The sequence below is a fragment of the Panthera leo genome, chromosome C1 (genome assembly GCF_018350215.1).
Source record: "Panthera leo isolate Ple1 chromosome C1, P.leo_Ple1_pat1.1, whole genome shotgun sequence".
Lineage (NCBI taxonomy): Eukaryota > Metazoa > Chordata > Mammalia > Carnivora > Felidae > Panthera > Panthera leo.
Window position 1 is genome coordinate 125,761,364 of NC_056686.1, and position 14,596 is coordinate 125,775,959.

A 14,596-nucleotide genomic window follows, 5' to 3' on the forward strand; every position below is an offset into this window, starting at 1 on the left:
TTGCCCAGCCCCCAACCCACCTCCCCTCTGGCAACCATTCAGTTTGTTCTCTATGTTTATAGGTTGTGTGTTGACTTTGTATCTTGAGACCTGGCTAAAGATTCATAATCTTATTGTTAATTCTTTTGCATTTTCTACATTCATAATCACCTTGCCTGCAATTAGGGATATTTTTCTTTTTTTACAGGTTTCGTACCTTTTTGTTTTTTTTATTTTAAATTTTATTTTGTTAATGTAGAATGCAATATTGGTGTGTGTGTGTGTGTGTGTGTGTGTGTTTTTTGCATCACTAAGCATTTAATTTTTTAAATTTTTTTAATTTTATTTTTTTAATTTACATCCAAATTAGTATATAGTGCAACAATGATTTCAGGAGTAGATTCCTTAATGTCCCTTAACCATTTAGCCTATCCTCTGTCCCTCAACCCCTCCAGTAACACTCTGTTCTCCATATTTAAGAGTCTCTTATGTTTTGTCACCCTCCCTGTTTTTATATTATTTTTGCTTCCCTTCCCTTCCCTTGTGTTCATCTGTTCTGTGTCTTAATGTCGTCATATAAGTGAAGTCATATGATATTTGTCTTTCTCTGACTGACTAATTTCGCTTAGCATAATACCCTCTAGTTCCATCCACATAGTTGGGAATGTCAAAATTTCATTCTTTTTGATTGTCGAGTAAACTCCATTGTATATATATATACCACATCATCTTTATCCATTCATCCATCGATGGACATTTGGGCTCTTTCCATACTTAGGCTGTTGTTGATAATGCTGCTATAAACATTGGGGTGCATGTGCCCCTTGGAAACAGCATACCTGTATCCCTTGGATAAATACCTAGTAGTGCAATTGCTGGGTCATAGGGTAGTTCTATTTTTAATTTTTTGAGGAACCTCCATACTGTTTTCCAGAGTGGCTGCACCAGTTTGCATTCCCACCAGCAGTGCGAAAGAGATCCTCTTTCTCCGCATCCTCGCCAACATCTGTTGTTGCCTGAGTTGTTAATGTAAGCCATTCTGACAGGTGTGAGGTGGTATCTCATTATGGTTTTGATTTGTATTTCCCTGATGATGAGTGATGTTGAACATTTTTTTCGTGTGTCGGTTGGCCATCTGGATATCTTCTTTGGAGAAGTGTCTATTCATGTCTTTTGCCCATTATTTGTTTTTTGGGTGTTGAGTTTGATAACCTCTTTATAGATTTTGGATTCTGACCCTTTATCTGATATGTCATTTGCAAATATCTTCTCCCATTCCGTCAGTTGCCTTTTAGTTTTGCTGATTGTTTCCTTTGCTGTGCAGAAGCTTTTTATTTTGATGAGGTCCCAGTAGTTCAGTTTTGCTTTTGTTTCCCTTGCCTCCGGAGATGTGCTGAGTAAGAAGTTGCTGTGGCCAAGATCAAAGAGGTTTTTGCTTGCTTTCTCCTCGAGGATTTTGATGGCTTCCTGTCTTACATTTAGGTCTTTTATCTATTTGAGTTTATTTTTGTGTATGGTGTAAGAAAGTAGTCCAGGTTCATTTTTCAGTAGTCAGGTTTCATTTTATGCATGTCGCTGTCCAGTTTTCCCAGCACCACTTGCTTAAGAGACTCTTTATTCCATTAGATATTCTTTCCTGCTTTGTCAAAGATTAGTTAGCCATATGTTTGTGGGTCCATTTCTGGGTTCTCTGTTCTGTTCCATTGATCTGAGTGTCTGTTTTTGTGCTATGTACCTTTTAGTTTTTATTGTTATTGCACGAGCCAGGTCTTTCTTTTTTTTTTTTTTAATTTATTTACTAAAATAGCCAGTAATCTCTGTCAGTTATGCAGTTATGCACAGTATCATTAGGGCAATCTTTTTTATTTGTTTTTTTAAGTAAACTCTGTGCCCAGTTTGGGCCTTGAATTCATGACCCCGAGATCAAGAGTCACATGTTTCTATTGACTGAGCCAGCCAGGTGCCCCTAATGAGGAATTTTAGTAACATGTTGAATAGAGCTGTTGAGAGTGGACATTCTTGCCTTCTTCCCATTGTAGAGGGGAAGTGTTCAGTGCTTCAGCATTAAGAACATCATAGGTTCTCCATAGGCATCCTTTATAAGTTTGAGGAAATTCTTAGTTTGCTGAAAGGTTTTTTTTTAAATCACGAATGAGTGTTTAATATATTGAAATCTTATTTTGTATCTATTGAAATAATCATGTGGTTTTTCCTTTTTGTTTTCTGAATGTGGTAAATTGTGTTAATTTTTTTTTATTATGGTAAAATATATATAGGATTTATCATTAGGTGTAAAACTCAGTGGCATTAAGTACTTTGACATTGTTGAAGTTTTCATCACCAACAATCTGTGAACTTCATTCTCCTTAAACAGTAACTTCCTCTCGCCTCTAAGCCCCTGATAATCACTATTCTGTTTCTGTTTCTTTTTTTTAAAGTCTTTTTTTTTAATTTTTTTATTTTTTTTTAATTTTTTTTTTCAACGTTTTTTATTTATTTTTGGGACAGAGAGAGACAGAGCATGAACGGGGGAGGGGCAGAGAATCGGAAACAGGCTCCAGGCTCCGAGCCATCAGCCCAGAGCCTGACGCAGGGCTCGAACTCACGGACCGCGAGATCGTGACCTGGCTGAAGTCGGACGCTTAACCGACTGTGCCACCCAGGCGCCCCATCTGTTTCTGTTTCTATGAATTGAGTACTGTAGGTATTGCATATAAGCAGGATCATACAGTATTTGTCCTTTTCTGTCTGGCTTGTTTCACTTAGTATAATGTCTTCAAGGTTTATCCATGTTGTATAATGTGTCACAGTTTTCTTTTTAAGACTGAATCATATTCCATCGTATGTATATACCACATTTTGTTAATCTACTCATTCATCTGTTGATGGACACTGGGTTGTTTCTACTTTTTGGTTATTATGAATACTGTTATGAATAATGTATCCATGTGTTGGGTATTATGAATTAAATAATAATACTGCTGTGAATGTGGCTGTACAAATATCTTTTCAAGTCTCTGCTTTCAGTTCTTTTGGGTAGGTACCCAGAGGTGGAATTGAATGATCATATGATAATTCTTTTTGAAATTCTTTGAAGAATTGCCATACTCTTGGTTCTACAAATTCTGTTTTATTTGAAGATATTTTTATTTTACATTGTTTCTGAAGGATAGTTTTGCTGAAGAATTCTGGTTTGTCATTTATTTATTTATTTATTTTTCATTCATTCATTCATTCATTTCAGTTCTTTAAACATGTAGTTCTGGGGTGCCTGGGTGGCTCAATTGGTTGAGCACCTGACTTCGGCTCAGGTCATGATCTCCTGATTTCACGAGTTCAAGCCCTGTGTTGGACTCTGTGCTGACAGCTCAAGAGTCTGGAGCCTTCTTCAGATTCTGTCTCCCTCTCGCTCTGCCCCTCTCCTGTTTGTGCTCTATCTATCTCTCCCTTAAAAAGAAATAAAAGATTAAAAAAAATTTTTTTAGAAGATGTAGTTCTATTTTCTTGTCTCAATAGTTCTGGTTAGAAGTTCGGTGTCATTCATATTTATTATATTTTGGCATTTTTCTCACTGACTGGTTTCAAGCTTTTTTCTTTAGTTTTCCAGTTTAGGCCATTTAATTATTATGTGCTTAGGTGTATTTTCTTTGCATTTTTCTTGCTTAGGTTTGTTAATATTGGATATGTAACTTTTTTTTTCACCAAACTAGGGAAGTTTTAGCCATTATTTCTTCAAATACTTTTCTGCCGCATTCTCTACTCTTTTTCAGTGACTTAAGTTATGCTTATATTTGAACTCTTAATATTGTTCCACAGGTCTCTGGGGTTCTGCTGTTCTCATTTTTTTTGTTTCCTCTCTCTCCTAGATAATTTCTCTTGGTTTATCTTTCAGTTCATTTACTCTTTCTTCTGCTGTCTCTGTTGTTAAGCCCATTTGATGTATTTTTCACTTTATTGTACTTTTTAGGTCTAGGGTTTCTGTTTGGTTTTTTTCATAATTTTCAATTCTTTGGGGTTCCTTACCTCTAAATTTGTTTTGAAAATATTTTCCTTTAGTCCTGGAGCATATTTATTATAGGTAGTATAAAGCCAATTGCAACATCTAGGCCTTCTTGGGGTTGGTTTCTGTTGACTTTATTCTCTTGAATATAGGTCACATTTTTTTTTTAATTTGTCTTGTGTGTGTACATATCCAGCAATTTCTTAATTTTATGCTTATTATTTTGAATGAAATGTAGAGACTAGATTTTGTTGTATTCCTCTAAAGAGTATTTTGTTTGTTTCAGCAAGCAATTCATTTGACAACACTAAAATTCCACTGTCTTCTCAGTGGTAACAGCAGCTGAAATCTTTTCTTTTAGTTTTCTTCTTTGTCACTCTACTGTGGAGTCTCCACTCTTCATATCTGGTTTAGCAGATAGCCAAAATTTGGGGTAGAGTTTATATACAAATTTCAGTGCTTACCTCCTTTTGGCTTCTTCCCTTCCAGGCTTTATGTCTTAACTTTAGAACTTCTCTGTCTTCTTTGAAGTTTGTCCTCTGTTGCCTAAATCCAGTAAAGCTCCATCATTCTGCAACCGTGAGTTGTGCACAGGATAGAGTGCATGAAATCATGCACTGAGATCATGACCTGAACAGACTCTAAAACCAAGAGTCGGTGCTTAACCGACTGAGCCCCTCAGGCACCTCTGGAAATCTAGTTCTGTTGCTTACCATAACCTTTTGTGGCATTGTGCTATCTCAGTCTACTGCTGCACCAGAGGCTTTAAAATGCTATTTGCTTAAGCAGAATAGAATATGAACACATGGAATTACTTAACATTTTTTGCTATAAAATTAATTCATTGTTTCCTTAGAACTCCTAGAAGTTAAAAATTTAGCATCCAGCTGGGGAGAAATAAAGTATAAAACCTGGCTGAAAAAGCTCAGCTTTAATCTGAGATAGATTAGAGGTGTCTTCAGACATTTTCAGTTCTATTATTTCCTAGATCGTCTTTTCTTTTATATATTTTAAAAAGATTTTTTGCTTGCCATTGAGTTATAGCACATAGTTCTTTCAGTGCGTTAAGTAAAATTTTCAGTGTACATCATGAATTTCATTTTGAACTTTAATTTGGTATAGGACCTATGCCACTATTTAAACAAATACTGTGTGAACAAATGAGAAGGTTATCTCTACAGATGAAGTCAGATCAAGAGGTAAAATGCTTGGGCTGTGGTGGTAGGCCCAAACTCCTGTTACAGCTGAATGCCTGAGGTGGCCCTCAAGAGTACTTATTGCCTCTAATGGAGACTCATTTGTGTCCACCAGTGTATCTTATGTCTACTTAAACCTACTGGTTTTTTACCTTGAGGATGAGTATTTGTTACGATTAACTTGTAGTTGACTGTATCCCCTTTCCCTAGGATCTCTTACTGTTGGAGTTTTTAGCTAGTTGAATGTTCTCTGGATGAATTGTGGCTCTTTATTGATTTAAGAGGGACTGGTCTCAAGTTCCCCTTTGTTTCCGAATTTCCTTTATTAGGGTTTTTAATAACCCTCTGGAACTAAAGTCAAAGTTCCATGGAGAAGAGCTTCTGGACTGAGCCTTAATATCATTCCCCTCTCCTTCTGTGCTTTTAGTGGGATGATCCTGATCCAGTCTGAGGGCCACCCAGGCTACCTGTGAAGAGTGGAAGGTATATAGATGACTGTTTTTTGGGTTTCTGTGTTTGTGTGTGATTAGATGTAGTTTTTTATTAATCTCGTGTTGTCATGGCCAGTATCCATGAACGTATAATAAATACACTGGAAACTTTGCCATGAAACGTTCATTACTATTACAAACCATATCACATACAAAATACGTGGAAAGTGCAGTGTCAGCTTTCTAGATTAAATATGTTCTTTTACATTTTTGCTATCTTTTAGAGGTTTTGTTTGGAATCATCAGGTATCTGTTGGAATTGAGTTGTACAGTAGTTACCCCTTATCTGTAGGGGATATGTTCCAAAAACCCCTATGGATGCCTGACATCATGGATAGTACTGAACCCTATATATTTTTTTCCTGCATGTATATACATGTGATAGTTCAATTAATGAATTAGGCACAGTAGGAGATTAACAACTGATAATAAAATAATAATTAAAACAATATACTGTAATAAAAGTTATGTAAATATCTCTCTCAAAATATCTTTTTGTACTGTGCTTACCCTTTTTCTTCTTGTGATGATGTAAGATGATAAAATGCATACATGATATGAAGTGAGGTGAATGATAGGCGTTGTGATGTAGTGTTAGTCTACTATTGATTTTCTGATGATATGTCAGAAAGAGGATCATCTGCTTCTGGACCGAAGTTGACTGTGGTTATCTGAAACTGTTCGAAGTGAAACCGTGGTGAGGGGCAACTGCTGTAGTAGGTGTTTATTTGTGTGCTACTTTGCCAGCATACTAGCATATTTGTTTTGTTTTAGGAAAACTTCTTGAAAAGCATGTGGTTTTAGAGTTGCTTGTGGCTAGAGAAGTATTTGGTTTGTCTTATTCCAGAAATGGATGAAATGTTCATTGAGTCTTTTTTAAACTTCTTTTTATGTATGTGTGTATTTTAATGTTTATTTATTTTTGATAGAGAGAAAGAGACAGCAGGCGAGGGGCAGAGAGAGAGGGAGACACAGAATCCAAAGCAGGCTCCAGGCTCTGAGCTGTCAGCACAGAGCCTGAAGCAGGGCTTGAATTTACGAACCACAAGATCATGACCTGAGCCAAAGTCAGATACTTAACCAACTTGAGACATCCAGGTGCCCCAATCTTCTTTACTTAAAAAAAATTTTTTAACGTTTATTCATTTTTGAGAGAGCAAGAGCAAAGGAGGGGCATATAATCTTCTTTATCTTTTAAAGAAGATTGTTGTGAATTCACATTTGAAACTGCCTGGAATGTTTTTTAGACAGAGTAGATAGTTGTAAAATATTGTGACTCAAAAACAGTCTTCTCAGTCTAAATTTTTTATTGAGTTGCAATTTCTATACTGTATAGTTCACCAATTTAAGATATATAATTCAGTGGTTTTTAGTATGTTGACTGAGCTGTACAACCGTTAACTACAACCAATTAAAAAAATTTTTTTTGATGTTTATTTTTGAGAGAGAGATAGCATGAGCGGGGGAAGGGCAGGGAGAGAGGGAGACACAGAATCCGAAGCAGGCTCCTCGCTCTGAGCTGTTAGCACAAAGCCCGACGTGGGTCTTGAACTCACGGACCACAAGATCATGACCTGAGCTAAAGTCAGATGTTTAACTGACTAAGCCACGCAGGCACCCTACCACAATCAATTCAAGAACAGTTTCATCACTCCCAAAAGAAACCCTGTACCATTTAGCAGTCACTTACTGTTTTTTCCTATCCTTAGGCAATAACTTTCTATCTCTTTAGATTTGCCTGTTCTGAACATTTTGTATAAATGGAATCATGCAATATGTAGGCTTTGGCATGTTGGATTTTTTTCACTTAGCATAAAGCTTTCAAGTTTGGTCCATATTGTAGCATTTATTAGTTCTTTTCTTTTTATTGCTATATACTATTTTGTTGTCAGGATTCATCACATTTTATTTATCCATTTATCAGTTGACATTTGCATTATTTCTACTTCTTGGCTATTATGAGTAATGCTTCTATGAACCTTCATGTATAAGTTTTTGTGTGGATGTGTGTTATCATTTCTTCTGGGTATATATCTAGGAATATAATTGTTGGTTCATATAGTAACTTCATTTTTAATCTTTTGAGGAACTGCCTGATTGTGCTGCATCATTTTACATTTGTATTTGTCCTGATCTCTCTACATCCTCACCAACACTTGTTATCTTTTTGATTATAGACATCCTAGTGTATGTGAAATTATATCTCATTGTTATTTTGATTTGCATTTGCCTAATGGCTGTTGATATTAAACATCTTCTCATGTTCTTATTGGCTATTTGTATATCTTCTTCGGGGAAATGTCTATTCAGATCCTTTGCCCATTTTTAAATTGGATTATTTGTCTTTTTATTATTTAGTGTAAATGTTGCTTATACATTTTGGCTACAAATCCCTTATGAGATACATAATTTGCCAGTATTTTCTCCTGTTCTACTGTATTGTTGTGGGCTTTCTTTTCACTTTCTTGATGGTGTCTTTAGTTTTTGCTCTTATATTTAGATATGCAGTCCATTTTGACTGTTCATGTCTAGTCTAAGGAAAGGATCCAATTTCATTTTTTTTTTGTTTTTGCATGTAGATATCCAGTTGTGCCAGCACAGATGATTTTTTAATGCTTGTATTTTAATATTGTGTATCGTCAAAAGGATTTCTTATACCAGTGGATGAAAGCTTTAATTTCTAGCTCTATATCAAGTGTTTTCCTATGTTGACTACATATTGGAACATTTGAAAAATTCTAGTGTCTAGGCTACAACCTCAGAGATTCCAATTTAATTGGTCTATTGTGGAACCTAGTTATTAGTATATTTTTTAAGCCTCGTCAGTGGTTATAAAATGTAATTAGCTTGAGAACCATTGCTTTATCCTCCTCAAAAAAAGAAATGGAAAAAAATTCACTGTTTTTTAATGCTTCACTGTATTTTTGTCCTTTTCAATAATGTGTTGCATTTGGCAGTAGAAGAAACAGTTTTTAGTTTGTTAAATAAAAAAAATTTATTTTAGGATGTTTATTTATTTTTGAGAGAGACAGAGCACAAGTAGGGGAGGGGCAGAAAGAGAGGGAGACACAGAATCCAAAGCAGGCTCCAGGCTCTGAGCTGTCAGTACAGTGCCTGATGTGGGGCTCAAACTCCACAGACTGTGACATACTGACCTGAGCCAAAGTCACATGCTTAACCCATTGAGCCATCCAGGCAGGGGCCCCTGGTTACTACCCTTTCTCTTATTGATATGATGTGTCATATTGATTGATTTGCTAATATTGAACCACCTTGGCGTTCTGGGAATAAATCCTACTGGGTTGTGTTGAATGATTTTTTTTTAATGTATTGTTGGATTCAGTTTAGTAGTATTTTTTTATTGAGGATTTTGCATCTGTGTTCTTCAGGGATATTGCCATGTAGTCCTCTTCTTTTGTGGTGTCTTTATCTGGGTTTGGTATCAGGATAATGCTGGCCTGATAGAATGAAATTTTCCTTTCTTTTCTATATTTAAAAATATAGAACGTTTTTAACGTTTATTTTTTGAGAGAGAGACAGAGGGTGAGCGGGGGGAGGGGCAGAAAGAGAGGGAGACACAGAATCTGAAGCAGGCTCCAGGCTCTGAGCTGTCAGCACAGAGCCCCATGCAGGGCTTGAACCCACAAACAGTGAAGTCATGACCTGAGCTGAAGTTGGACACTTAACCAACTGAGCCACCCAGGCACCCTTCCTTTGCTATGTTTTGAAGTAGTTTGAGAAGAATAGGCATTAACTCTTCATTAAATGTTTGGTAGAATTTGTCTATGAAGCTATCTGGTCCTGGACTTGTGTTTGTTGGGAGTTTTTTGATTACTGATTCAGGTTCTTTGCTGGTTTTCTGTCTGTGCAAATTTTTCAGTTTTGGTAGTTTATATGTTTCTAGGAATTTACCCATTTCCTCTGGATTGTCCAGTTTGTTGGCATATAGCTTTTCAAAATATTCACTTACAATTGTTTGTATTTCTGTGATTTTTTTTTTTATTTCCCCTCTCTCATTTGTGACTTTATTTATTTGAATCCTTTCTCTTTTTTAATGATTGGTTTCACAGAATGAGCTCCTGGTTTCACTGATCTGTTCCAGTGTGTGTGTGTGTGTGTGTGTGTGTGTGTGTGTGTGTGTTTAGGTTTCTATATCATTTATTTCTGCTCTAATCTTTATTATTTCCTTCCCTCTACTGGTTTTAGGTTTTGTTTATTCTTTTTATAAAAGCTCCTTTTTGTGTAAAGTCATGTTATTTATTTGAGATTTTTCTTCTTGAGGTAAGCCTGTTAGATTAAATTTCCCTCTTAGAACAGCTTTTGGTATGTCCCAAAGGTTTTGAACATTGTGTTTTCCTTTTTCCTTGTAGTTTTTTATTTCTTCTTTCATTTCCTAGTTGACTCATTCATTGTTTAGTAGCATGTATTTATCCTCCATGTATTTGTGCTCTTTCTAGTTTTTTTTCTTGTGGTTGACTCCTAGTTTCATAGTGTTGTTAGAAAAGATGCATGGTATGACTTCAGTCTTTTTGAATTTGTTGAGGCTTGTTTTGTGGCCTAATATGTGATCCGTTCTGGAGAATGTTCCATGTGCATTTAAAAAGAAGGTGTATTCTGTTGTTTTAGGATGGAATGTCCTGAATATATCTGTTAAATCCATCTGGTCCATTGTCATTCAATGCTCTTGTTTTCTTGTTGATTTTATGTTTAGATGATATTTCCATTAATGTCACTGGGGTGTTAAAGTCCCCTACTACTACTATATTATTATTGATTAGTTCCTTTATGTTTGTTATTAACTATTTTATATATTTGGGTGCTCCTCATTTTCTTAATTTTTAATTTTATTGTTAAATGCCTTTTGTGTATTGTACTGTCAAAGGAATCTTTGCCTATCTCAATGTTGTAAAGACAGCTCTGCTTTTCTCCATGAGAATATCTTTTTATTCCAGGGCCATTTGTTGAAAAGATCATTCTTTCCCTACTAAATTGCAGTAGCTCCTCTGTTGTAAAATGAAGTATAAATGGGAATCTATTTTTGGACTCTTAAGTTTTATTGAACTATTTGTCTTTATGGTAGTACTATACCATCTTAATTACTATAGCAAAGTAAATCTTAAAATCAGCTGGTATATTTTCCATCAAAATTATTTTAGGTATTTTAGGTCCTTTGGATTTCATATTACTTTTAGAATCAGCTTGTCAATTTCTACAAAATACCTGCTGGGATTTTAATTAGGATTATATTGAATATATAGATTTGAGGAGAATGACATCTTACTGCTGTTGCATCTTCCAATCCATGTACATTTAGCTCTATTTAGGTCTTTAATCCCTCTTATCAATGTTTTGAAGCGTTCTTAGGTAGAGTTCTTGCTATTTTTCATTAAGTGTATTCCTAGAGAATTGATTTGTTTTTGATGTTGTAAGAGTGGTATTTAAAAAAAATTCATCCCCCAGGTGTTTACTGCATGTATATAAAAATACAGATGCAGTCTGTTAAGTGTCTGACTTTTGATTTGGGCTCAGGTTGTGGATCTCATGGTTCGTGGGATCAAGCCCCATGTTAGGATCTGCACTGACAGCACAGAGCCTGCTTGGGATTCTCTTCCCCACCTCTTCTCTGCCTCTTCCCTGCTCTCTCTCAAAATAAATAAATATACTTCAAAAAAATACAGATGGTTTTTGGGGTGCGTGGGTGGCTCAGTTGGTTAAGTGTCCAACTCTTGATGTCAGCTCAAGTCTTGATCTCAGGGTCATGAGTTCAGGCTCTGTGTTGGGCTCCATGCCCAGCGTGGAGCCTACCTAAAAAAATACAGATGGTTTTTGTATATTGATTTTGAATTCCACAACATTATAAACTCACCAGTTAGTTTTAGTAGTTTGTAGGTTGCTTTGACTATTCTAGGTACATGTCAGATCATTGTGAATGCAGACAGTTTTATTTCCTTCTAGTCTACATGCTTATTTATTTTTATTGTCTGATTGGGGCCCTCAGAGGTTGTTTTTGATGAATCACTAGATTAATATTGGACTAAAGTTGTCATTTCTGAGTGTAATCATAAATATACACCATACTTAAATTTGTTATTAAAGGACTGTATCATAATGGAAATGAAGGAGGCAGGTTACAATGTTGTTTTTCAATTGAACTAATTATCTTAAAAAGTTTATTTGGGAGACAGAACCTAGATACCTCCTCTTTAATGAATACAACCAAATCCTTCTTGAACTGGCTATTCATAAGGTTTCCAGTGGTACCCAGAATCCAGAGTAGGGTCAGATAATGTTTCTTTATATCATTTAAAAAGAATGTTTCACCTTTTTTGCAAGCTTAACAAATAGGCTTACCTCTCGTTTCCTGGGCTTCTTCCTTGTCTGTACGTTTAGACTTAACTGCGTTATAGTGGGCGTTCCTCATAGTACACCATATTCTTACGTATATCATTATAATGCTTATTACAGTTTGAGAATTTTGGTATCAGCCATAGATGTCTTAATTTAATACAGGTTAACCACACTTTAGAGAAACTTAACATATAAAAAGTATAGTTTCTGATATGTACCATACAAGTGATTTTTCTCTTAATATAAAAAGATTGCTATTTAATATATTTACATAATAAGATACCTTTGAGACATTTAAAATACGATTTAACTCAATTCAGAATTATGAATACTTTGCCAGCAACAAATATAAAACACTTGAGTATTATACATAAGGTATGGTTGTAAAACACTTTTTATAAAAACTCAGTAATGAACAAAATCATTCCTTACATATTTTATATCTAATTTGGGACTGTGGTTGGCAAATTGCTGGGTTGGTATTTTCTGCCTCATAGTGGTGCTATGTTGTAATGACTATATACCTCTCCAGTGGAAAGAATAACTATGGGAGATTCAGGGCCCATGGGGAAAATTCTTTATTATGATTATGTTGCATAAGTGAGGGGACTCTTTGGGACTTTTAATTAAAATGTTTTCCAGTCAAGGAGTTGCAGTTGAAATGAAAATATTTGAATACCAAAGCTTGATAAAGATGCTTGCAAAAACATGTTAAGTAAGTGCTACAAATGTCATGTCACTTAAATTGAGTCTACAAACTGCTTTTTTTATTAAGCTGTTTCTGATGTCTAATAATGTGGTGCACTATATAGTGATGTTATTGGATTTGAGATTTTTAGAATAAAAGTATATTTTATTGCCTTGTATTTTTTCTAAATTTTAAAATTGATAAAATTTAATCATTTTTAGCTAAATGTAACCAGATTCTGCTAATGGTAGGAATTTTTTTTTTGTATGTTAGAGGCATGGAATTTACTGTATATTATTTTATATATTTATCTCAAAAATTATTTCAAAATTTTAATTTTGCATGTCACTTGATAGTTGATATTCTAAGGGAATTTTCTTTTTAAAAATGGGTATTTTTCCATTGTTAAATATAGGGTGTATTTACTTCTGGCACATGGGAAGAGAAATCAGATGAAATTTCCTTCGCTGATTTCAAGTTCTCAGTCACTCATCATTATCTTGTACAAGACTCCACTGACAAAGAAGGAAAGGATGAAGTATTGGAAGGTAAGTTGTTACTAATTATCTTTATTTTATTTTATTTTAGTTTTATTAATGTTTGTTTAAGACAGAGAGAGTGTGAGCGTGTAGGGGTGGGGCAGAGAGAGGGGGAGAGAGAGAATCCCAAGCAAGCTCTGTGCTGTCATTGCAGAGCCCAATATAGTGCTCGATCCCATGAACCATGAGATTATGACCTGCCCCAAAATCAGGAGTCAGGCATTTAACCCAACTGAGCCACCCAGGTGCCCTGTGTTACTAGTTATTTTAAACTAATGACTGTAAGAGTGATTATAATTTTGAATTATGAATTTAGTTCTCTTCATTAAGTACTGTCCTCTGTGGGCGCCTGGGTGGCTCATTTGGTTAAGCATATGACTCTGGATTTCAGCTCAGGTTATGATCTCACGGTTCGTGGGTTCAAGCCCTGCGTGGGGCTCTGCACTGGCAGTGCAGAGCCTGCTTGTGATTCTCTCTCCCTCTCTCTCTGCCCCTCCCCTTCTCTCTCTCTCATTCAAGATAAATATATAAACTTAAAAATATATATATATAAAGTAGTATCTCTGGAGATGTTTTACCTATGCAGAGTTGTTTCACCACATCTGAAACAGAGTATGATCTTTTTTGTTTTATTTTCAGAGTATGATCTTTTTAGAGGAATTTTTATAGCATCATTCATTTCAAAGTTAATTAGATTAGCAAATATTTATTGAGTGCCTAACATGTTCTAGGTACTTTGCTAAGCTCAGTTGAATCCACAGTTATAAGAAATTTATGTTCCAATAGGGGAGATGAGGTCACAGCAGTAGGAGGTAGAAAGTGGTAAGTTCAGTCCCAGAGCACAGGTAAAGTTCTTTAAACTTCTGCTGAAGTTTAGAGGAGATGTGGTCAGGTCTAATTGAGAGAGATCAGAGAAGGTGTAATGGAGAATTAAACCTGGATTTGAAGGATTTAAGAATAAAATTACTCTGGGGCACCTGGGTGGCTCGGTTGAGCGCCCGACTTAGGCTCAGGTCATGTTCTCACAGGTCATGAGTTCGAGCCCCATGTCAGGCTCTGTGCTTACAGCTTGCAGCCTGGAGCCTGCTTTGGATTCTGTGCCTCCCTCTCTGTCTGCCCCAACCCACTCGCATTCTGTCTCTGTCTCTCTCAAAAATAAATAAATATTAAAAAAATAAAATAAAATTACTCATTTGTCAGGATAGTGTTTTGGATATACCCCATAATTTGTCAGATCAAGTGGATTAAAATTCTGGCTTTTCTTCTTACTAGTTACTTGACCTTTCTAAGTCTGAATTATCTCACTTGAAAAGCAAAGTAATACCACCCAGCAGATTAATGGGAAGGTTTAATGA

At 35.5% G+C, this 14,596-nt stretch overlaps 1 protein-coding gene across 4 annotated transcripts in view; it reads left to right on the plus strand.

Annotated features, from left to right (window-relative positions):
- RAB3GAP1 (RAB3 GTPase activating protein catalytic subunit 1) overlaps nt 1–14,596 on the plus strand; it is a 111,472-nt gene that overhangs the window by 9,179 nt on the left and 87,697 nt on the right. For 3 of the 4 annotated variants that reach the window (XM_042948540.1, XM_042948543.1, XM_042948541.1), the window contains one exon: nt 13,118–13,250. In XM_042948540.1, the coding sequence (XP_042804474.1) occupies nt 13,118–13,250 (133 nt within the window). Of the gene's footprint in view, nt 1–5,602; nt 5,659–13,117; nt 13,251–14,596 lie in introns of all 4 variants that reach the window. The other variant, XM_042948542.1, reaches the window with a different exon arrangement.